This window comes from Pelodiscus sinensis, chromosome 15 (assembly GCF_052426305.1).
Source record: "Pelodiscus sinensis isolate ZL-2025 chromosome 15, ASM5242630v1, whole genome shotgun sequence".
Taxonomy (NCBI): Eukaryota; Metazoa; Chordata; order Testudines; family Trionychidae; genus Pelodiscus; species Pelodiscus sinensis.
The window spans coordinates 24916186-24941890 of record NC_143066.1 but is presented as its reverse complement, the minus strand read 5'-3'; the positions used below and the strand labels follow the sequence as shown (position 1 = coordinate 24941890).

Here is a 25705-nt window from a genome sequence, read left to right as displayed (position 1 = left end):
GACCAGCCCCTCTACTTTGATCATTCTTTGTTTAGTCACATTCAGCATCACTCACTGGGATGACATCATTCCTGTTTGAAACCACTTGCTGTGTACGGTTTCCTTTTTCTGCTCTTCATTTCCCTTGTTGCAGCTATTTTCAGTTCTCACATTATATACTTAAATTTGTCAGAAACCAAATCAAGTAGGAGTAAGTGGCAATTACAGTTGCCAGCATGAGCATTATATAGACTATGTACCACTAAGACTAATGGGGAGGGCTTTCAAGAGTGAGCCAACACTAACAACATTCCTTAAGCAAGGTAAGTATGATGTAAATTCTCTAGTCCTGGTCTACACTAGGACCATAATCTACAATATCCCAATCTCTTGTGTTTGGCTGCTTTTCACAAGGTGTGATGTTAATTCCAAAATAGTAATTTTGAAATAACTAGCATGGATGCTCCAGTGCTAATTTGAGCATACTGGCTTCCAAGAGGCTTCCTGCAGCTCTCCAGAGTGCTTCCCAGGGCTCTAAGCCTGAAGTAGCACATCCATGTTAACGGAGCCTGTCGGACTAATTTCAATGCTTCCCCATAGTGAGGAGGTGCTAGTTCCAATTTGTTAAAACGGCATTAAGTCAAATTTAGTAATTTGAAATAGTTTCCTACTATAGACATGGCTGTAGAGGGCTGGAAGCATTTTTAATGAGAAGCTTATGTTTTGTAGAAGCTGACTGTTCCATTTGAACCTCAGAAGTCTCACCAATCTGCCTTAGGTATACTAAAGCAAAGCATGTCTCAAGCTCACTAACCAAGAGTGACTAAGCTACACTTCATTTTACTTTGCCCACTGTACAGGGACCTGAATTTGGATCTCTTGCATCCCCAATGTAGTTACTAATCCACACTGTCTCTTAATCTGTCCTCTTGGACCTTTTCTACACTATACACAACTCTAGGCTACATCTACACTGGCATGATTTTGCACAAATACTTTTAATGGAAAAGTTTTTCCATTAAAAGTATTTGTGCAAGAGTGTCTATACTAGCAAAAGATTTGCTTTTGTGCAAAAGCATCTGTGCCCGTGTAGACGCTCTTGAGCAAGAAAACTCCAATAGCCATTTTAGCCATTGAGCTTTCTTGCACAAGAAATTGATGTTACCAGTTTATACTGGCTGCTTGTGCAAGAGGACTTATCCTTGAGCAAGAGCATCAGCATAAAATCTTTTGCACAATGTAGACACAGCCCTAGTGTGCAATGACCGTAGGAGATGCAGGTACTTGAATTCATAACTTCCACAAAGTGCCTTTCCTAACCATTAGCTTGGCCAGTAGAGGTCAGCAATGTTCCCTCTTCACCCACCTACAGAGTACATTTTGTTTTGTGCATGAGCCACATACAGATGTGCACCACCAACAAAAACACAGGCTGCTAAGCAGCATTTCAAGCACTCAGCTTACCAGGAACCCTGGACATCAGCTTCCTGATTTTTCATAAAACAGTGTTAGGTTTGACCCAATGCACAATAGGAAAAAACATCTAGATGTACTGTTTAGAATGCCACTGGTCACAAAGTAGGTACAGCTCCTATTAATTTTTACAAGTAGGGATTAAATTTTACATCAAAGAACCTGACTCAGAATTAATGACACTTATGACACATCTAAATGACAAGTTAGTGTGGCATATAGAGCTACAGCACCCAAGTGTGCCATCCACTGGAAGTCCCCTAGTGCACAAGTGAGGGGCTTGTCTTGGTTGTGTAAATCATCATACTTGGTACTTAAACTGGTCACTACAGAACAAGCCACAAACCCTATTGCTTGTTACATACAACCTCTGAGCACTTTCAAGTAGACATTTTATTGCACCTTATCAAAACAAACTTTACTACTCCAATACACACACAGGCTACATTTCTTCTTAAAAAATACAGTAAGGGACTGTCAAGCAAAATATGGTTTTTTACAAAAAGATCACTTGCTCTGTACAAAGCAACCAAGTTTAATCAGACATTCACCATTATGAACAATTTAAAAGGTAGAGTTGTGAAATTGGTACATACAAAGTTTTCTTAGACACTCCAATGGAATCAAATGTGTGGAAGGTAAGAGTCAGAAGGTCATTAGTCTCAGGTGTAGTGAGCACACAATGGTCCATTCCCCTTAAGAATTTCTTTTGCCATTATTCCCCCATTGTGGAGTTAAATGCATAAAATCAGATACAAAAATATTGCACATGTATCCAAGCAGCATTGTTATAATTATGTAATGTTTGGATTACTTGATTGCCATGAAATAAGATGCCGTCTGAAAATACCTGCGGTAACTAGTGCATATTAAGAGTGGCTATTGAAACAAAATAGAAAGTTTTTTAACCCTCTCTTCATACTAGATTTACAATTTCTTCATTTGCTACTAGGAATGCCCATTTCTTACTATTGTGCTTTTGCATAGCACCTTTCAAACATGAATCTCAGTGCTTAGCAAAGAGGGGTTAATACTCTCATTTTACTGATGTGAAACAGAGGCACGAAGTTAGTTAAGTGACATTCTCAAGGTAACAGTAAGTCTGTTGCAGACCTGAAATTAGCATTTAGGTGTTATGGTTCCTCTGCTCTAGTTCAATCTTCTTAGGAGTTGTGTTCTTGGTTTAACAGAATCGTTCCAACTATCAAATAAAAGGTACAGTAATTTACATGTAACTGGCTAAGACTGTGCTCACTGTTTCATTTCGAGAAAGCTCCTATCTGCTTCTGTTTCATTTTAACCATCTTAATTACAGTTAGCCAGTAATGTTTAATTCTGAAGAACCTCTGCAAAGTAAAATGAATTTTGCATTATGACAGTGACCAAGACACCCCCTCCTTCCCAGTTTCTATTTTAGGCATGTTAAAAAACACAAACAAACAAACAAAATCCCACACCACCACTTAAGTCTGAGGTTAAAGGCTCCTGAACACTTGAAGCCTAAAGAAAAAAAAAGTTCTTAGACCTCTAGCTATACTATGTTGGTGTGAAAGTCTCCATCTGTTTGACACGTAACACAAGATGCTTTTTCCTCAGTCAAGTTGTTCAGGGCTTTCAGCACAACATCTGGCATGTGATCGGTTACCATCTTGGGACTTATTAAAATATTGCTAAAGGCGGTTTCTTTTGACCATCTTGCAGTATATTTGACATCAGAAGAACACCACCTAAAAAGACAAATATTTCTATAAAGCCTTTTAGACATTCAGAATATCATGAAGTTTGATTGTCCACTATCCAATGCAAATCTCTAAAATCCACATGTCTGCCTTGGAAAGCATATTGGTCATACATTTAAACCTTTGCTTATATCATTTAATAATCTACAAAACTTTACTCAGTTACCACTAATAATTTTACATAATTAGAAAAATACACAGGCTTAAACACACAAAATACTGTATTGGCCTACTCTGCTCCCATTGGTATCAATGGTTAAACAACTTCACAGATTGGAAACTAATTTGAGAGCTTCTCCTATTTCCCACATTCTTATCTTGAGTTACCGGTCCAGTTCTAGTGCAACATTTGTGCAGATAAACTGAAAGACTATATAATCAAATGGCATTTCAGTTAATGATGAACACATTATCTAGCTAATAATTTTGTCCATATTACTCATCAATATAAAACTAGACCAATATTGTCATTTTCTGCATTAGAACATTTCTAGAAGAGCCCCTTTTTAAAATGTTTTTTTTAGCTATATATCAAAATAACGTATGAGGCTACATGTGCTGGACAAAGAAATAGTGTGTTATTTACTGATTACTGTTATGTTATGGGTGCTTCCTGCTAATTACTAATATCCAATACAGTATTAATGTAATTAGCTGTATTACATGTATCTCAAACTGAACTGAGGAGGAAGAGCAGGGAGTTTATTAATCCAGGCAATGGATATTAATTACCCACTCACTCAACTGGGAATACCGGTGGTTTATTGCAATGCTGAAAATTGCTAAAAACCATTCAAAATGAATGTGAAAGAAGAAAGTGGACTGTTAAACTGCTGTAAGGAAAGTGCTTTAAAAGAGTTTGGCCTGTCCTCTCTCCTTCATTTTCCTCCTCCTTACTCTTTGGTCAAGAAGGACACTCTTCTCAATCATCCCATCTTTTTGTGTCTGTTTCAAAACAGAATTTTGAGGGGTTGGACAAAGGAAGGAATTTTGCTGGCTCAGAGTAGAAAATGAGGAAGAAGGGAAGAGATTTTTTTTAACCCCTTAAAAATGCTTCTCCTTTTGGAAGCTTCTATCATAACCGCATTTTCTTTGCTGTTTGATCATGTCTTCTTCCTCCCTTGAATTGAAGCAGGAAGGTTCTTGCTGGACCAGTTTGAGAATTCCAAGTACAAGAGTCAGAAGCAGAGAGATTTGCATGTTCAGGCTACAGTTATTGTGGCAAGTATATAATAGAAATGACAGTACTACATCATTAATCTGACTGTACCATGGCTGAGACAAGCCCATTTCAGTATAATGGACAATATTACACCATCTTTGACAATAGCTATGTGCTCATTCAAAAAACAACGTCACAGTAACGTGTAACAAAGCAATCAGCAGCACCATTACAGCACCTACATACTTTGTGATGCCTTATATGGTGCTGTGTGGTAGGCATCCTTGAAACATGTAACTAGTACCTGTCCTGGCTATTTTATAGTTTAAAGATGTAGAATAGCTTTTGGTCATTACAGCTGCAATGTTAATAGACCGTATTCAATGAACAGGAAAAAGAAAAAGGAGGCTGTTTTGAGGGTGAGGGTAAAAAGAAGCATTGAGTCAGAAGTAGGTAAAAGAAACAAGGAATGAACATTAGAGAAGACTGGATACAACAGAGAATATGAATATGGAGAAGATTAGAGCAGACACACCAAAACTCCTGCCTTTAATTCTAAGGTGAAAAGAAGCTTGAACTTAATTCAATGAAGCATAATGCTGATAATTTACCTTTTTGAGCTGGTTTCTTCTACAATATGGATGATTTTTCCAGGGAGATAAAGATGAGGATACCGGGGTGGTGCATTTAGAGGAGATTCATCCCCAAGGGCACTGTAAGAAGGTGACCGATGCATCATTAAACTCTCTTCAGCTAGAAGAGGCTGGGTTAGGGTATTGTGACTTCTACCATCTAACTCAGTTGGAAAGTTATCTGGACCTCCTCCAAACACTTCATACCAACACCCATGCAGCAGGATCTGGTACTGAGTTCAGAGAGAAAGAGGCAGAATACAAAATGTTGATGTTTATTTTCAAAGTAGTATAATTTAATTTGACAAACACAAAATGTAAGGTGTCTCTACCCAAGTTTCTACAGAGTAATTACAGACACTTTTTGGTAGACGGTGCTTTTAAGTAAGGCCAATTCAGAGGGAAATGTCTCCAACTCTGAATAATTAAGCTTCTTTTTTTGTCTAGTTTTATTCAACTTGAAGTCTTCTCCTCCATCCAAAACCTCTATATGCCTATCAGCTGCTTAAACTTCAACTCTCCACAGGGGGCCACCACAGGGTTGCTAATTCTGGAAGTACACATCTTCTAGAAAAACCATTTGAAGATTATATTATTTAACTTCAGGCATCAACAGATGGCAGTTTTTAATTGTTAACCCACTCCTCGCAATACCAGTTATGTTCTTGACAACATGTTCAAGCCTCCAAGAGGATCACTCTAACACCCCATCCAACATGCAGACTCTCTCTAATGACAAACGCTCTTGAGGATATAAGCATTCCTCCTTTTGGAACTCTGCCTGGGTTTCCTCGATGTATAATAAGGGCTGATGGTACAGCCAGATAAAACCTCTGCTGGTGATGTGGAGAAGGAGCACCTACTACGAAACTCCTACTCTTTTGATCCCAGAAGATAGGACCAAAACTGGCCTACTGGGCCAAAGTGGAGTGCTCCATCTTTGATCTATCAATCACTCCTTAATCAGCTGCAGGGATCACTATGAGCAACACCCGAGGACACCAACCCATTAAACACTTTGCACACTCCTACTCTCTGCATACTCCTAGATCCTTCTAGCCAACATAGCAACAAATTGGGATGGTAAATAAACAATGCTACCCAGCAAGAGAGCCTCCACTAGGCCTCCTTGATTGCAGCCTATCATGTTTTTTCTCACTAATACTAACCCCAAAAACTAGACAATACAATTGAGATTATTTTCAGTGTCTTTTTTAAGGCAACAAAGAGATTTTAAACCAATTCCCTATTTTTGTAAGTAATAATAATTTACAAAAACTAACAATTTAAAAATCATATTGATTTGTCACTTTGTTACCTTTGGCCTGGTACAATTGGCAACTATTCTTACTATCCTTCTCTTCAGGTCTTCCATGTTGGGCATGCTTAACCTGTTTAACATACAAACCAAAGTCAAAAGAAGCTTCTTGGGCCAGCCAACTGCTGGAGAATAGCTATCGCTGAATAAAAACCAAGTAATTGTCCATCTTAAGTCATATCCTTACCTTGCAACAAGGTCCTTTCCAAGAATGACTGACACAATGAAGCATTTAGAGTAGTCTGCAAGTGATTTGCTACAAAATAAATAAAAATGTGCATATGAAGTTTTGCTAGGACCTCTATTGTATAATAATATATTGCTAAAAACTCAAGTTATTTTACTGGACTTTATTCTGGAGCTAATGTTTTAAGACTAATTCAAGAGTGGACTATACTAAACCCCTTTACACATGCTAATAAGTAGGGATGAACAAGAGGACTTATTTTGGTCCCTTAGAATCATTGAAATTTAGGATTGTATGTTGAACAGGTCAAGATTAGTCAAAGATTTGGTGTGAAGCACGTACTTACACTGTTAAAAATGAATTTGCTAACAGAATTAACAAAGTATTTCAACAGAAGGGACCATTACAAATTTGCCAGAGAATTTTATTTTATAAATAAGCTAAAACAAGTTACAGCCACCATCTACAAAGGCAAATCCAATAGTCAGAACAAGATAAACCTGTTCAAGTTTAACATATTTAAGCTTAAAACCACTACAGCTTATGTCAGAAGGAGATGAGCTAAATCCATCTTTGAAGAAACTCCACTCAGACATCCCAGGAATACATTTGGGCAAATATCTCAATTATTTCTGTATTAGTGTATCTTTCACTTAAAACCAGGTATTGTTTTACCTCAACAATCCTCCTGGAGGAGAAAAGGCATAACATCTTAATGTTGGGAAGGACTTTCTGAGCATGATGGCCAATATGGAAGCTGTTCCAGCACCTAAACTATGACCGACTATAACTAGTTTATATTCCTAAAGACAAAAACAGAAGAGTCATATGGTGAGAATGAAAGACAGCGTGCATTCACTTTAGTTTCCAATGCAACTAAAGTGTTTTGTTAGAAACACTGCTAACAAGAGTGAATAATTTAGGAGTCGTTACTTACAGGAGCAGTGGTGAAAGCATGGTTTAAAATGCCATCATTTATTAGCCTTCTGTAGATGTAATTTGCAGCTTGAGTTATCCCCTAGAAGACAGTATTCGGTTAGAGACAAACGTAGTGTCCAGTTGGAAATGCAACACATATCTCTTTAAATGAAATCAAAACAGTACACAATATTCACACTCCTGATTGCAAAAATATGTGAGCCTCTAGTTAATTGTTTCAGTGCTCTGCTGACTTACGTACTGTCCCACAGTGGCACCTGAATGACTATACTGCACAATTAGGATTTTATTTCCTTTTTTTAATTTAAAAAGTTACAAGAAGCAAACAAAACACTAGAACAAATGAAACTCTGCAGAGAACAACACTGCCAACAAGTCACTCAGACAGCTTGCCTACTTCCATTTAACTGAAGAAATGTAGGATTAATTTATTTTTTTAATTGACTAAATAATTTCATATGGTTAAAGACAGCACATGCCTTATGTACAAAACCATTTTCCAGGACATCTTCAAGTGTCAGGTCTTCACAATCAGCTGACAGATCAGTGAGGATATCCTGCAAGTAAATGAGACAGATTCCTCATGCTACAGACATCTACATGGGAATTTTCATAGCCCTTGATGCGGTCTTTATTACAGAAAAACCCTCAAGCAAACTTGGAGTCTGCAAGTAATTGCACATAGAAAAAGAGATGCATGAATGTCTCTTACACACATCTAGAAACCCCTCCCAAAGTGCCATTTATAGCGCTAAATATACAAACAATACTCTGATAAAAGCTATGGTGCAAAATCTGGAATGCACTACAATACACCTCACACCATATTGACAATTACTTTTGCTCTTCTCCCACTTGCTCCTTAAAATGGTGTATAGGTTCTTAGGCATCCAAGGACAGGCTTATCACTTAAAATTATTTACTCCCCATCTCACTGCTGACAACTGCAAGTGTTTTTTTTCTTAATTCATTATGTCACTGTAGCACTATTTTGTCTAGCTACTACAAGGAAGTACACTGTCTCTTCCAAACCATCAGGACATAGCCATCTCCAGAGCCAGTTACATAACAGATGATACCTCAAAAGACAGGGTTCCTCTCACTGCAACCACAATAGCTTCTTTTTTGTGATCCAAAGCAACAAAAAATGGAATCTCGAAAATCTGTAGGGCAAAAAAAAAAAAATTAGGTGTGTTTAGCGAAGACACCAAATTTTCAAGAACAGTAAAAATTTACTGCAGCTTCCTGGAAAGAAATGAACAATGACATCATGAAATTCTATTTAGGCATATAAACTTTTAAGGAACTCAGGATTTTTAAGATCTATTTTACGTTATAATTAGGATCTTTATCATTCTTGTACAAGGTTACATGAGAACTTTTGCTATATGTTGTAAAGTCAGTCAGTACTGAAAAAAAACTCCATGTTAGTGATACTGTTAGCTAAACAAGCATCTGTATATGAGGCTGTGGGGTTATTTTTTAAAATGATTTTTAAAAACATTTTTGGTTAGTTGTAGGGATGTTAAATTTCAATTAATTGACTAATCGAATAGTCGATGCAAATTGCATTGACTATTAGATTAGTCGATAAGGGCACCTTTGCCTTTGAAGTGTATAAGCAGCCTGTTGCAACACTTCAAAAGGTGAAAGTGCTGCAGGGGGCATGGGGCCAGTCCTCCACTGGCCCTGTGCTCCTCACTGTGTTTCAAAGCTGCAGCATCACGTGCAGCCTGGGGTCAGCTGGGGACTCCCCCACAGCGTTTCAAAGCAGTAGCGCTGCGTGGCGCCCTGGGTCAGCTGGGATCCCGAGCTCCACAGAGCACTGCCGCTTTAAACACAGTATGCAACGTGGGAACTGCACAGCTGGCCCTGGGCTGCATGCGGTGAATCAAAAAAGCAGCGCTGCGTGGAACCCGGGTTCTGGTCTGAGGCTTCACATGATGCTGCTGCTTTGAAGCACCCTCTTTTCTTCCCCATCCTTGCTGCCTCTGATAGAGACAGCAAGGGGGCAGGGAAATGACTAGCTGACTAGTGTGTTGACTATTTGATAAGCATTTGCTTATTGGACAGTCGACTAGTCGTTCACATCCCTAGTTAGTTGGGGCTTCTATTTTAGAACAGTGGAGAGCGAGGAGAGTAAAGCATCCTCTTCCTGGTTTCTAAGTGAACTCAAGAAGCTATTGAGAATTCTCTTGCTCAATGTTGGTTAGAAAGTTTACCTTGTTATGAAAGCTGATATGAATGAAATCTCTGTACTGGAGCCCTGTTATTTGTAGGATAGATCCAAAGTGAAAGTTAAGACGATCATCGCCAATTATATCAGATTCTGTTGGGCTGTTTCTGCAACTAAGGAAACACAGGAAAGAAAAGTGAACTTGCCAGTTCCAGCCAGTTACATTTCCTTTCAGATAAAGAATTCAACTACATTCATGGTAGGATTTCTATTGGGAGCACATTGGGTGTTTATTCTCAAAGACTGGCTAATACATCATTCCTACAAATCTAAACAAATAAACAAGGCAATTCCTAAGAAAAGTTTTAAAAAACTACATCCAAATGATAAAAATTATAAACTTGAAGAAAAATGTCAAGTAGAAAAACAATTATAGTTTTTGACCCATAACCACAATTTCAGCTATAAAATTCATTCAATTTCTCCTCAGTCTTTATTACTGACACATTTCAGGAGGATAATTAGCTTCATGACAATTAAAACTGGATGGAATATTCATTCCTAATGTCACAAAGAACAGAAGTGACTATATAAAATTACGCATGCCTTCTTAATATTAGCTGACTTATTTTGTAGGTTATGGTAGCTAGGAAGATCCCGGAATACTGGAAACAAGGTGGGTTAGACAACTTTTTCTGGGCCAACTTCAATGTTACTGAAGTCAGACATAGGAAACTTTGTCCTTTTGATGCACTTAGTGTAATTTCTAAATATGTCTATTTCTTTTGTTAATTTTGACATGGATACACAATGTTAAACAAAACATTAACATACAAAGCCATTTTATGGTGAGAGTTACTTATTATAGATTCTAATCCTGCACCTGTTGCAGTGCAGCTGGCTGCCTGTGCAGAGACCTTTTAACTTGCCTATACAGAGGCAATATCAGGATCTTTAACTACTGACTCAATAGAAGCAAACGGCTCCACTGTAAAGAGAGTCTTGCCTGATTCCACAAAATAGAAAAGAAACAATGTACTTCCATTTATTCACACTTGTCTAAGCAGAAGCATAAGGCAACAATCCACCCTTTTCTATTTACTTTGATTCCAACATCCCACGACTCCATTTTGAGGATTATCCATTCAACCCAATCAAATGCCTTATTAGATACTAAAATTGATCTGGCTGAATGAAGCCCAATAACTCTTTACATAGTTTAAAAGAAGCAAAAGATTGCAAACAATGGGGTTATACTCTTTATCTTGCATAGGCTGAGCTCACTGCATTCACTAGGGACTCCCTGAATTCCTCCACTCTACACCACAAAGCCTTATGTGCTTCCCTCCAGTCTCTATTTCAGTGACACTCTGAAGTTTTCCCATATTCCCCTCCATGCTAGCAGCTCTGTGTGGACCCCAATTCCCTCCATGCTAGGAGCTCAGTGAACCCTTTTCTCTCCATGCCCCAGCACTGGGAAGATGGGGAATCTTGATGTAATAGAGGGGGGCACACAATGTACCCCAATCTCTGCCTCACTAGAGGTTCTGTCCCTCCCCCTATTCTCTATGCTAGTGATCCTGGGTGCTTTCTACTCCATCCATACCAAGGTCCCTCAATTTTTACTTTATACCAGGATGTGTGCAGTCCCATTTTGCCTCCTATGCGAGGGATTGTGCACATTCCCAATCTCCCATGCCCCAATTTCCGCAAATCATTATTTGTCTGGGAGATAAGTCACTCAATATGCAAACATGCTAAACTCTATTAGGACAGGTAGAGTGGAGACAGAGGTAGTTTTATGCTGTAAGGTATTAAGGGGTGCCGTTAACCAACTGTTCAATTGATAGACAATTTCAGAGGTGTTCAAAGTTGTTGCTCTATGTCTCCCATCCCCCTTTCAGAGTTCCAACTTTATTAAAAAAAAAAAATCAGTAGGGTTCTGGACCAGTCATTGATGCCCATGAACATGCTCTGAACATTTGTAATTGGCAGTTTTTGAAAACTTATGTTCTAGCCAAACACAGAAATTCCATCAGGTTCAGTGTATGACTTGGTTTAGTTTGGCTACAGAAAACAGCTTGCCTACTCTTCCAGAACTGGAATTAGCATTTTGAAGCTTGGTTTTCTTTTATTCAATGTGTGAAAGACAACTCTAGCAGTCAAGCTCATGTATACTTATTAGTAGAAAGCAACTCTCATTTTGTCAAATTCTATTTAAGTGATCTCTACTTGTATGAAAAGCTAAATACTTAAAAAAATATGCACTTTCAAGATTTTATACCAACCTACCAGTCACCATTAAGCTTACAGAGTGCAGTAAATGGGTTAGTGTATATGTAGTAGGGCCATCCATAAGCAGCTGCAGCAAACTGCATGTAGTGAGCAGCATTTTCTAATTCGATATCCAAATCTTCAGTCTGGAAACAGGAGCGGGGGAGGGGAGGGGAAGAGGGGCAGAGAAAAAAAGTCACCAGTTGTACATGTAAGATAAGCCCAGGATAAAGAATGCAGATGCACACGCACACATGCTCCTGTAATATTGAGAGTTTAGCTCTCCCCATAGACAAATAGTCACGGCAATGAAGTTTATTCTTTTACTTTTTCACTGCAAGTCCCAGGTAAGTGAAAACGAACATCTTAGAGGGAAGAGTTCACATCATATTCAACTTTCTTATTTCAGAAGAAAATGTAGAGTTTGTTAATAAAGCTGAAGTCTTGAAAATATTAATTATTTAAAGTAATTGTTCATTAGTAGTACCAAGTTTACATTTCACTACGCACTGATAAACAAGGTAGTGAATATTAAATTTTCATTCTAAAGGATGTTGGTGGATGGAAGGCTACAGATTGTAACAATTTTTTTCTTTGAATAGGACCCGTCATCAGCTGAATTCAAAAGGAATGATCTAGTCAACAGAGTGCATTTAAATTGCTTCAATTGAAGCAGAATCATTTATTTTGGTGGAAATGGTGCATTAGATGAGAAATTAAAGTTTATAAAAAGGTACAAGATAATTTACAGATTTTTCCCATTTTATTTTAAGACATTTAAGAGACATTTAGTGGAAGATCCCTGTATGAACAGTCACTCTTGATCAGCAAGCACTAAACAGTTACTATTTCTGCTTCTCATCCTATCTTGATATTGGTCACTTACAGTATACTTGTCTTTCAGATTATAAGAGCACATTCTTGGCTCTATGCACATAGCACTGGACTATCATCTTATTTTTGTACATATTCATGGTAATCCGAAAACTATAATTTTCACATATGCCTACTTCCCATTTCAAAGTTTAATTTAGGTGTTATTAATAAAAACATGATTGTGGTGTGGTATGTTTTTAAAGTGTCTATGGAATTTTCTCCCCTAAATCACTTGGATGCTTTTGAAGATCCCACCTTATTTGTCCAGTTTTAGAATACACTTATTTTTTTTTTTAAAGTTTATAATCACTTTTCAGTCACTTTCACTTTCAGATTCTCATGTATTAGTAAAATATTGCAATGTTTTGATAGCAAACCTCAAAAGAGAATATTTATTGGACTACAGCATTTTCTATTTGAACTTAAAATACAGAATCTTAGTTTTTTTTAAAATTCATTTTTACAAAAGTTGCATCTTCTTCAGTTTGACAGAACGCTATCCCTTAACAAGCTGTATCACAAAACTATTTTTGGAGCACATCTTACCACATGAGATAGCGGAGTATGACATAGGATTTCTTCAGGCTCTTTTGAGCAGTTTTCCACTTTATCTTGCTCTTGATGTAGCAGAGTCAAGCCTGCTGCTATGTCACTAGGTACCAGATCAGTGTCCTACCAAAAGAAATGGGGTAAAAAATGCTTTAAAAATAAATCTTCATCTTCAATGAACTGAAAATTAAAAAAAAAATTTTTTTTTGCAGTTCTATAGTAAATATATTTACATCAAAAAGACAGGCATGCTTGTGAAACATTCCTATTCAATGTTGCATTTTTTTACATGTTCTGCAAATAAACGCCACATACATAAATTCCAATGTAAAAATGAATGTTAAAAGGATCTCCTTTAAAAGGCCTGTGGAGCCCTAAAGCAAAATATGATCTGAATATGACTAATAATGGTCAAAATCAACTAAGAAAAAACCCATACACCTCCCTCTACAGCTACTATGCAATTCTGAAGGCGTGTCTATGCTGTTATCTGTGATATGTCAACAGCAAATACTCCTGCGCTGAACCTATGGTAAGCTACATAACATTTGCTTACAGATTTTTAGCAGTACTGTTAATACAACCATGCCATTTAGGGCTCAGTCCTGCAAAGTGGTAAGCATTACAGCCACAAATTAAGTTGATGTGAATTGAGGACACTCAGCACCTCATAGGATTGGGTTCTTAGGGCCCCCATGAAGATTATTCTGTCTATAAAGAAGCCACATTAAAAGGCCAGGGAGATTTTCATCACAAAGTTATTGTTCAAATTGATCCAACGTCAAGAGAGATCATTGGGAGGCTCTTAGCAGCTTATGTGAAATGAGACTGGCAAAATAAGCTAGATCATGAATAATAATCAGAAATATTGGCAGAAGGATCCCCCTTCTATTAGCCATGAGACTTGGGATTTAAGTTTGACTGCAATGAGAAGACTCAACCAAATCAGGATATGGGCACTTCCTTTTCTATCATGCATAAATTAAGGGTCCAGGTCCAGACAGGGAGAAGCTTTAATTCAGCTGCCCAGGAGGATTCCTCTTATCCAGGCTCTACTATTCTACAACCCACTAGCTAGGAGGCAGTTGTACAGCAACATGCAGACACTACTACTTCAAATGAATAAGAACCTCTCTCACCAACCTTGATTCTGAAATCCTAAGGCCACTGCTGGAGTCAGCTCTCCCACACAGTAGTACCGTGTGCTGGCAGTTGGATGAGCTTCTGACAGCATCCAAGAGACACTTTCCACTGTGTATGGGCCACTTTGGTGTAGTTCAGGATGAGAGAACTGCTTTTACATAACCTCCTTGTATGCTCTAGAGATACTAACATAGCTAAAATGTCTGCTGTTTGTCCCATTCCCTACTATGAGCAAAGGGAAAAATGGTAAACTCTGGATCCTCACATACCCGGATTTAAAAACTCTCATTCTCCTGACTAGGGAACTGTCCGCCCCCCAAAAAAAGAGAAAGGGAACTGAACTACATCCCTATATTCTCACTGAGAAATCTAAACTCTCAATATAGACAAGTTCAATTAATACCACCAGACATTCTTAGAAAAGCATGAGAAAACTCCAGTAGATTAGGGTTTTTCTTGTAGTGAAGATGGTGGATGTGTTTGCACAAGGAAAAGTACCTTTTTAATGCAATCAAGAATGATATTACAATAAAGCAGTTTTACTGGTGAAAAAGTGGAGGCTAATTCACTATTGTGAAGCTATTGCCTATCTGTCTTCTGTGTCTGAAGTGCCAAGTGTGTCAAATCAAGTAGACTGAGAACAGTAGTTACTTCAGTACGTCACTTTTCCAAGTTTTAAGACTGTTTGCCTGTCTGTGCAACTTTCCCAGACCCTTCCCCCCCCCTTTAGGGCAATAGAGCCCCTGCTAAAAGGAGGGCAGTGTTGTGTAAGTTTTCTTTCAGAATTGAGCAGATGAGAATCAGATTTTTGATACCTAAGTAAATGGCACTGCTAAAGTCTCAGACAGAAAGGCAAGAGCCACATGTGAAAATACTGTAGTATGGATTCTTCAGTGTTTAGTCAAATGGAACGAAAACAACAAAAAACATCTTTCCATCTTACTGAGAAGTAGTCACGGAAAAGCTCTGCAATACTTGTAAAAGCCACTCGGTGATCATCATCTTGCATAATACAACAACACAGTAACCTGATTCTTGTCTCCCAGACTCTGGTTGCAGTCTTCTTGACATTATAAAACAATTGGCCTGACTGACTACTTTCCAAGTTGCGATTTATATTGTCAGCCAGGTATAGTGTCTTTTTCCCCCCAAGTGGATCAAAGACGATTAAAACAGCAACGACGGTGAAGATGATGATAACCCAGCTGCAAAACAGAAGGATGTGGAAGGAAAGGCTTGGTGAACCATGTACTCCTAAAGAGTATGCAGCTAGTTCTTGTCAGGTGGAAAAGAAAAATACAGATTATGGCATCTCACCAGCACACTCACTTACTGGTACTGATGATGCCTTTGTAATAGGGCCACCCACCAATTCACTAGGAATGCGACAGATTGCCAGCTCAATAAAATGCTAAACCACTACAATCATTCACCACTGACAGCTATTGTGAAACAGTTTTCAGAGAGGCAGCAGTCATGTTAGTCTGTTTCAGCCAAAACAACAAGGAGTCCAGTGGCACCCTAAACAATAACATTTATTAGGGCATAAGCTTTTGTGAGATCAACTCACTTCCAGCATCTGAGGAAGCGAGTTGTATCTCGCAAAAGCTTATGTTCTAATAAATGGGTTAGTGTTTAATATGTCATTGGACTCCTTGTTGGTTTTGCTTTGAAATAGCTACCTCAAGTTGTGGAAGGTTCCATATGCCATTACCACACTTAAGGAAAGTGCAAGGAACCTGCTTTCCATCAGGGGGTCATTGATTCATTGGTCAGGGGAGAGTATCAGTTACAGACCACACATAGTCTTGTGGGGTGTGAGCATGCACGTGAAGGCTCAGGGCATTCCACAGAATTTAGGGTGGGGCCTGAAATTAGAGGTTAAAAGTGCAGGAGGGGGCTCTGAGCTCTGGCAGTGAATGAGGAACATGAAGGGGATGCAGACTCCAGCTGGCTGTGTGAGCTCAGGGCTGGGGCAGATGGGGACAAGAGGCCTGGAGTGCAGGAGAGGCTAAGGGGGTTGGGATGCAGGAAGAGGGTGAAGGGCGCAGACTGGCAGCTTACCTCATGTGGCTCTCCAATGGTGGCAGAGCAGGCTCCATGCTTGCCCTGACCCTGCATTGCTCCCTGAAGTAGTCTGCACATGTGGCCACTAGGTGAAAGGGGCAGGCTGCTCTGTGAACTTCATGCTGCCTACACCTGCAGGTGCTATCACTGCAGCTCCCATTGGCCATGGTAGGGATGTTAAATTTAGATTAATCGGCTAATCAAATAGTCAATACAATTTGCATTGACTATTTGATTAGTTGATAAGGGCACCTCTGCCTTTGAAGTGTAGCCCAGGGCTGTTGCTACACTTGAAAGGTGAAAGCGCTGCAGGGAGCACAGGGCCAGCAGGGGACTCAAGCAGTCCACCACTAGCCCTGTGCTCCTTGCAGAGTTTCAAAGTAGCAGCGCTGCATGGAGCCCAGGGGGCTCCATGTGGCACTGCCACATTGAAATGCTGTGGAGAGCCTGGCATCAGGCTCCACTCAGCGTTTCAAATCGGCAAGGCCATGTGGAGCCCAGGGTCTGCCGCTTTGAAACGCTGCGTGTAGCCCAGGGCCAGCTGGGGACTGCCCAGATGGCTCTGGGCTGCACATGGCATTTCAAAGTGGCAGACATCGGGCTCCATGTAGTGCTGCTGCATTGAAGCACTCCTCCTTTTTGTTCCTTCTCACTTGCTGCCTCTGATAGGAGAGGAAGTGACTAGCGTGTCAATTATCCGATAAGCATTTGCTTGGATTGTTGACTAGTTGTTCACATCCCTAAGCCATGGTTGCTGGCCAACAGGAGCTGCAGAGTTGGGGCAGGAGCAGTGTGCAGAACTTCCCTGATCACCCCTTAATCTAGAGGTCAAGGGACAGGTTTGGGGTTTCTAGCCCATGACACAGACACAGTTTTAATGTTCACATAATTCAAGAAACTCCATTAATTTGAAACAAAAAACCAATTTTGAGCTGTCAAAAATCCTCACAAGTTTTTTAATACACAAATGCAAGCCCCTTTCCCTGCTGCATGCACAATACAAACAAAGTAAATTTTGCTTATATCTTTACCTTGCAATAACTGTCCCAAATACGGCATTTACCACAGTCCTTTCACAACGTACATCAGTGTCTGATACCCATATCGCTCCCACAACTGCCCAGACCAATTCTGGGATATAAAGAGCTAGCCGAGTATAAAGCAGTTTAGGAAGAGATTTTCTTGGCCCAGGGTTAGAAATTGTTCCTGAAATTACAGATGGAATTTAAGTTACTTACCAATATATCTTATGTACATAAACCAGAATAAAATTGCATCAGTGTTTACAATATGGTTGCTAGAGTGAAATTTAAGTCAAATATATTAAAAAAAAATACAACAAATCTCAGATTTTACAGGGAAGTTTTGAAGATGTGAAGCTATAGACCATGAAATGTCAGAACTGAGTGGTAAACATCTTATGCATTTTTAATTGTTTAAAACTAGAAATATTACTACAATTGTGCTTTCCCACCAGAATTTTTGTATCTGTTGTTGCACACATCTCATTTCCCAGAAGATATGTTTCGGCCTCAGCCAGATCATATAGGGTTCAATTCCACTCTCTAGGGCAGTGTTTCCCAACGAGGGTTCCACGGAACGCTGGAGTTCCGCAGAGCATCGTCAGGGGTTCTGTGAGAAATCGTGGAATAAATTTTTTTTTCTTAACAATGTAAGCTGACATTGTGTGTGCGCACGCACGCACGCACACAGCTCAACAAATAGTGTCATCTACTCACCCGTGGCACAGAACCACTTGGCGAGCCCAGTATGTATGTGTGTGATGTGTGTGTGTGTATATATATAAAAATATAAATAAATAAATGCATGAATAAAACAGCTCTTTACAAATACATTTTCTTGACAATAATTTAGCAGTAATTGAATTGTGCTCCCTGTCGTCAACTTTTTCTGGCCAAGCAAACGTTTTCATAGGTTGGGGTTCCTCAGGATATTAAAAATTTTAGGGGTTCCTCCATAAGGTTAGGAATTACTGTTCTAGGGCCTAGACCAGGGGTAGGGAACCTTTTTTGGGTCGGGGACCAGACCCATAGAAAAATCAGGCAGGGGCTGCACACAAGTGAGAAGCAAAAATCCAAAACAAGCCTTCACTGGTGTGGCCCCCCAACTGAGAAGGAGAAAGATAGTCCCAACAGTCTCCTCATATAGCAGAGCCCTGGGGGGTGGGGGGTGGGGGGAAGAGTGCACGCAGGCTAGTAGATTTTAATATTGGAGGGGAGCTGGGAGCTGCATCCAGCCCCAGGGCCTGAGGTTCCTGACCTCTGGCCTTGACAAAGACTTCTACTATAGCTTCAGTTCAGCAGTACTGAGCCCCTAACAAACCCAAAGCTTTGCAAAAAGGTAATGCCGGCCTTCAGTTCTTTGGTACTCTGGATTTGAGCTTTGCTGCCTACATTCAGAATTCCTTACATTTATACAGAAGCAAAAAAAAAAAAAAAAAAAAAAATGCTTGCCATACTATACTGGCATAGAACCAGTATTTCTTATTTGCTGTTGCACCTTTAAAGATTTACAGGTTTATCCAGTCAAGAGATCAGAGTTAATCACTGATCTTTGTTCAGTCCTTTCTCAATGCCATCTTAGTTACAAGGGAAACATGATCACCATACAGGTTATTTTGCTTATCTTAATAACATAGTTACATACAAGAACACAAGATACAATCAGTTCAGGAGCATTCCCCATGCCCTGGTCAGAAGGCTGTTATTGCAATACTCCATTTTTTTGGTCAGAAGACCAGTTAAACAGTGTCCACCTAAACCAACTCAAAAAATCTCTGGAGTTAGCTAATGTCCTAATCTAGTCCCCTTCCTTTGGAATCAATCAAGTTGTCTGTGACGCTTTCACCTGCATAAGCATGGGACACAAAATGCACTCAAGTGTGTCAGTTTGCAATACTACCACTAATCCATGATGCAGCCTTATTTCATTATTTTTAGAATAAAATAAGGAGAATTTGGGTCTAGAAATGAAATAGTGTTCTAGAAAAAGTATAATCAAAATTTTTTAAAAAGTGGCATTTATCTTATGAAGAGAACCAAAGCTGTCAAGATTTCTAGTCTTTAAAATCTTATTATATTTTCTGTGAGTTACAAGAAAAGCTGCATGGCATCTCAGCCTAATTTATAAATACTTTTTATACAGTGAGATTATAAACTACAGAGATGTCACTGACAAAAAACTTGCTACCCAACAAAATGACGACGTAGTGAACTTCAGTTTTCACTCTAACGCTGCAAATACTGTCAAGCACACGATAGCTACATTAATTGAATATTTCATGCCACAAATGAGACTGCATGTAACTTGGCCTAACTGCTGCCCACTCATTTGATCTAAGCACATAAGTTAGCGAACAATAGAATAATGTTACTATTAGAAAGCACTTAAACTGTTTTTATTTGAGAGGAAGGGGAACAGTGTAGGAGTATTAATTGACTCCAAAGATACAAGAGACTTAATTATCTAGTCCATTTTTCCAGTTTTCTTATTACATATTTACTAGTTTTCTCTATTTTAGTTTTAGAGATGAGTAGCAGGATTTCCACCATGTCCCTTTGGAAATAATTCCCCCAATTAAAAACAATTCACTGTTAAGAAAGGGAAAACTTAAATTGGATTTCTGAGAACTCTTATTTGGCAATTCCTAGTTATATGACCTTTAATTATGCTGAACAATCCTTCAGCTTCCTTGATGTTTAAATACATATATTTATATACTAGAAGACAGGGATGTAAAATCCCTTTTAATTAGTTAACTGGTTAAATGTTAAATGTAACTGGTCAACTGATTAGATGGGAGTGGGTGGGGAGGACTGTTCCAGTCCAGCTATATCTGGCCCCATGCTGGTCTGCAGGGAGGGAGGGGAGAGGAGAGCTGCTACTTCCAATCCTGCACTAGACTACTGACTCCCAGCCCTCCATCTGCGGCAAGCCATAAGCTGCTCCTGGGTAACAACCATTATCCGGTAAGCATAACCCATTAAGAGTGTGCTTACCGGGTAACTGGTTATTCATTTACATCCCAGAAGACTTGCCCAGTGCTGCTTGGATCCTTCAGGGCAGATTCTTGGGATACATACATATAATATATCCCAAAATCTTTCCTAAATTTATAGTTTGATTTTTATCTTTCATCAGATTAATTCCTCCAGATGCTTAAATATTTTAGCTGTTTTTCTAGAACTCTCGAGGATGGTCCAATGGTTAAGGCACTAACCTAGGACTTGTGGAGTAGGGATTTGTACCTGGGAATTCTAACACTTTGTGTGGCCTCAGGCACATCATAGCCTCTCTAAGATGTGGGTAATACTTCATTGGGTTGTTGAGAGGATAAATACACTAGAGATTGTGAAGCGCTCAAATACTATCATAACGGACGCATATAAAGTAGCCAAGACAGATGTTAGGAGGATTTATCCTTATTATAAAGAAGCTCCCAAACAAATCAATATACAAAGGAGCCATTACTGGTTCCTCTATGTCCCATGATAAGGTGTCTGCACATATGTTCCCATATATTAGTTTGCTTCCTACCTGAACTTGAAACTCTCCTTATTTACCAGACATAATTATTGAATTAATAAGACACTATATACTTTGTGCATAGCTTCCCCTGGAAGTCTATCTTTCCAGATCATTTATTACTGAACTAGTACATTGCTGGATGTGAAAGTAGCAGCATTGCTGAATCTAATTTGGGTCTAAGGAGATATTCTGAAGTCCCCTATTTTAAGTTGTCTCCAGGCTATGGTAAATTCTTAGCCTTAAATAACCAAATAGAGATATCAGAGAGAGTTTAATTTATATGTATTATTAGTATTAATGTTGATAAATGGTTACTATAAAACACGTATTGCTGTCAGGGCACTCGAGTGTTTGTAAAGATGTTCTATTTTAATGTTAAATCTACATAAAATATACAGATCCTACTACTATAAATATAGCAGATTAAGTATTTACCTTGCATACTGACATACACAATAGTACATACAGCACATATTATGGCAGCCAGGAGAATGAGGAGGACAAGCAGGTAGCTGTGTAATAAGCCCCCTCCAGTACAGTTAAATTTCCCTTTGTGAACGGAGTAGAAAACAAGAATTCCAATCCACCTGCAGAAAAACAGTACCATAATTTTGTCACTTCTAGAAAGATACATACTTCACCACAAAGCTGATTTAAATATAATTCACAAGGGTAGTGCTTCCACAATGAAAAAAAATCACAGAATGTAAAAACTCCAGTATAATAGAGACGACAAATTCAGTAATCTCATCCTTTTTTATAGCCCCTTTCATTCATGTGGATCCCAGAGCATGTCAGTGATGGATGAAGTTTAAGTGATACAGCCATTTCTTGAAGTGGTAGCCACTGATTACTATGTAGTATGGCATTAATTTATATTAAGTCTCATTCTCCATATAAAAACCCAGGTTGTCAATACATGAAAGAGTTAAAAAAAATTCTCACTTCCATGAAACAAAATAACAAATGAACCAGATGGTCTCATGTCACATCTGAACAAATATTCAGAACAAACAAACCAACTCAGTAGCTTCCCAGACATGTTGATTTTTATAACAAGATAATCTACAGATATATAACAATTTCTTAAAAAGCCCAATGATTTCTCCAGTTAGCATGGAGGTTAACATACATTTAAAATTAAAACAATCCTAACATTCACATTATCCTTTACAAAGCATTAGAAGTCACTTGTCAATAGTCAATCAGCGGCTGAGCAGTTTTGCCTTTAGTCTGCTATCACCAGGAGCGAATGGCAACAGGCTGAATACCTCTGTTTGAATCTATCTGTTGTCTTTTGTCTTAAACACTATACACTCTTCAGGGCAAGAAATGGCTTTTTGTTCTATTTATACAATGCCTAACCTAATGGGATCCTGGTCCATAAGCTCTACAGCAATAAGGATAGGGCATCACAAATGTACACTGCATCTTTCATGGCAGACCATCTACCGCCAATATTTTCCAGCTGCATGGTCCGACGAAGGTTGGAGAATGGTGGGAAATAAGGATGGGATATCTCTTACCAAATCACTCTGATGAAAAGCTCAAAGGCTCCCGGAAAAACAAAGTCATCACTAGCAATAGCCCAGCGTCTCCCAAATATCACCATTCCCGGCATCTTGAGGACTCTGCCGTGCCTGTCCCTCCTACAGGAAGCAATGTACAGTCAGTCACACATTCACCCACACCCTTTTTTCCACCCTCAGTAGAGCCTGCCTCCTACCCAAACTGGCCATTATACCCCAGAATAACAGGTAATCCTGTAGCACTTTAGAGCAGGGCTACTCAACTTTGGAAGCCCTGGGAGCCAATGATACTCTCAGCACATGCTGAGAGTTGCAACTTAAATGTGGTTACATATACAGGCAGTCCCCGGGTTACGTACAAGATAGGGACTGTAGGTTTGTTCTTAAGTTGAATCTGTATGTAAGTCGGAACTGGCGTCCAGATTCAGCCGCTGCTGAAACTGATCAGTTTCAGCAGCGGCTGAATCTGGACGCCAGTTCCGACTTACATACAGATTCAACTTAAGAACCCCAGGCATCCCCAAGTCAGCTGCTGCTGAAACTGATCAGCGGCTGATTACAGGAAGCCCAGGGCAGGGGCTTCCTGTAGTCAGCCACTGGTCAGTTTCATCAGCGGCTGACTTGGGGACGCCTGGGGCAGAGCAGCTGGGGTGCTGCTGGGTTGGTCCAGTAGTGCCGCCGCTCCTCGGCGCTACTGGACCAACCCAGCAGCACCCAAGCTGCTCTGCCCCAGGCGTCCCCAAGTCAGCCGCTGATGAATCTGACCAGCAGTGGCTGAATCAGGACGCCTGGGGCAGAACAGCTGGGGTGCTGCCCGGTTGGTCCAGTAGCACCCAGAGCGGCGCTACGGGACCAACTGGCAGCGCCCCAGCTGCTGTACCACAGGTGTCCGGAGCAAAGCCACGGAGCACGGGGGCAGCGGGACAGCCCAGACGCGGCTGTCCTGCTGCCCTCGGGCTCCGTGGCTTTGCTCTGCTTTGCTCCCCGTCCCCCTGGTCTGCAGACCAGGGGGATGGGGAGCAAAGCGGCGGAACACGTGGGCAGCGGACAGCCCAGACGCATCAGCTGATCGCGCACTCCGCGGCTTGGCTCTGCTTTGCCCCCCCCCCCATCCTCCTGGTCTGCAGACCAGGGGGACGGGGGAGGGGGGGCAAAGCAGAGCCAAGCCGCGGAGCGCGCGATCAGTTGACAGCCCAGACGCTTCTGGGCTGTCAGCTGGCCGGGCGCTCTGCGGCTTGGCTCTGCTTTGCCCGCCCCCCGTCCCCCTGGTCTGCAGACCAGGAGGATGGGGAGGGGGGCAAAGCAGAGCCAAGCCTCGGAGCGCGTGGGCAGCGGACAGCCCTGTCTGCTGCCCACGTGTTCCGCCGCTTTGCTTCCTCTCCCTGGTCTGCTGGAGACCAGGGAGAGGAACGGCCCCGTTCGTAACTGCGGATCCGACGTAAGTCGGATCCGCGTAACTCGGGGACTGCCTGTACATGCCTGTACCTTCTTTCACAAGGACAGACATGAATACAAAGATTAAGGCAAGACTACATAACACACAGGCCCCATTTACCGGTAAGTCAGTTCTGCGGATACTAATACAATTCAATATTTACCCAATTTCCACCCATATGACAGCACATTTAACGAGCAACTACAGTCCAGGAATTTAACTACTAAAACGCATATCAACAGAAGACCATATTGACTACATTTCTGTTTTGTCTCCCACCTGTGGGCCATGTGTTGAACCCACATCAACCCAAACTGCACTGCGGGCCGCAAACAAACAAGCTGTGGGCCACATGTGGCCTGCATGTTGAGTAGCCCTGCCCCAGAGAGTAGAGGAAAAAAAGGGAAAACCGCCCAATTTACTACAGAAAGAGAAGGAAGAGGGGGTAATGCCATGGGCTCTATTTTTCAGTTATAAATTTGGAGGTTTTTCCTTTTTCTCTCAACTCTCATGCGAGGAAGAGGGGTTTTGCCCACAAAAGCTCATTATATGCATACGTACCTGTGTGTGTGTGTGTGAGACAGCGAGAGAGAATATTCCTCTCCACGGTGCTACAGACTACTTGTTTTTTCTTAAGTTACAGTCTAACGTAGCTACCCCTCTGAGACTGATATCCCAGGAAGTTTCTCTCCACCCACCTACCCCGTTCTTGCCCCCAAACCTGCCCATCAGGGCTGCCTCAAGGCCTGCCTCTCGCATCCCCCATATCCTGGAGCCTGACCCCAGGCCAGCCCGACCCCAGAAGGGCTGCTCCAAACCTCTTCCCTGGCCTCAGGCCAGCCCCTCCCCCCAAAACACTTCAATGCCGACGCGCAGCCGGGCTACCCACCATCCACCGCTCCCCCACCCCCAGCAACCCTGCCACACCCTCAAAAAGCGACGCCCCCGCACCAGGAAGTCGCTCGCGCTTCTCCGCAGACAGAACGTCCCCAGCCCAGAAGCGATTACGTAAAAACAAGAGAACGTCATGACGCCACCACGCAGCGTAAGCCCTCGCAATCGCCCTGTGCACACATTCACCTTCTCCCGCCCAGCGCCTGTGCAGAGCTCAACGCTTCCCCCGCCCATTTCAAGATGAGACGCGTATGCGAAGGGCTTCTGGGAGTCCCCGCCGTTCGAGCGGCAGCACGCATGCGCAACGGACGCGAGGCTCGCTGACGCCTCACTCGCGTGGGTTTGAGTGCCTCAGAACGCCTCGTCTTAGGGTGTAGGCGCATGCGCACAACTCTAGCGTGCTTACAGGTGCTCCCTTCCACAGAGAGAGAGGCCTTGAGGTCACTCTAGTCTATATAGCCCAGGAGCTGCCTAGATGTACTAGCGGGCTCTGCCCCTTATGACACAGTGATATCCACACAGGGCACCTTGCTATCACCCCCCAAAGGGTGCCGTCTTTTAGCGAATATGCCCCCACCCAAATATACCCTGCGGTTTTTGCTTTTTGAGTTAAAAAATTCTTGTATACCCCACGCAGGAGTATAACCCGCGAGGTATACAAGGCTGTGCCGGGGGTATATTTATGGGGAGGGGGGGAATTAGCCAGCCACTCGCTGCCTGATTCCTGCGCAGCTGCCAGCCTCCAGGTGGAGGAGCGCTCACTGCCCGGTTCCTGCACAGTTGGG

The 25705-nt window shown here is 41.1% G+C and overlaps 1 protein-coding gene across 4 annotated transcripts; it reads right to left on the bottom strand.

The window, feature by feature from the left end:
• Nucleotides 1–1827: 1827 nt before the first annotated feature.
• Nucleotides 1828–25125, bottom strand: DAGLB (diacylglycerol lipase beta). 4 transcript variants are annotated; one of them, XM_075899487.2, is made up of 16 exons: nucleotides 25107–25125; nucleotides 22589–22711; nucleotides 21498–21649; nucleotides 17546–17720; nucleotides 15391–15652; nucleotides 13302–13427; nucleotides 11898–12025; nucleotides 9652–9778; nucleotides 8509–8592; nucleotides 7909–7986; nucleotides 7428–7508; nucleotides 7166–7293; nucleotides 6491–6559; nucleotides 6304–6376; nucleotides 4965–5218; nucleotides 1828–3179 (listed from the first exon to the last, which is right to left on the bottom strand). In XM_075899487.2, exons 2-16 carry the CDS (start codon nucleotides 22681–22683, stop codon nucleotides 2984–2986), a joined length of 2028 nt encoding a protein of 675 aa, XP_075755602.1. In that variant the 5' UTR covers nucleotides 22684–22711; nucleotides 25107–25125; the 3' UTR covers nucleotides 1828–2983. The 4 variants fall into 4 exon arrangements, with proteins under 4 accessions (XP_075755602.1, XP_006112870.1, XP_006112871.1 ...); XM_006112808.5 differs by having other exon boundaries at nucleotides 24978–25107; XM_006112809.5 differs by lacking the exon at nucleotides 25107–25125 and adding an exon at nucleotides 24954–25038.
• Nucleotides 25126–25705: the final 580 nt, after the last annotated feature.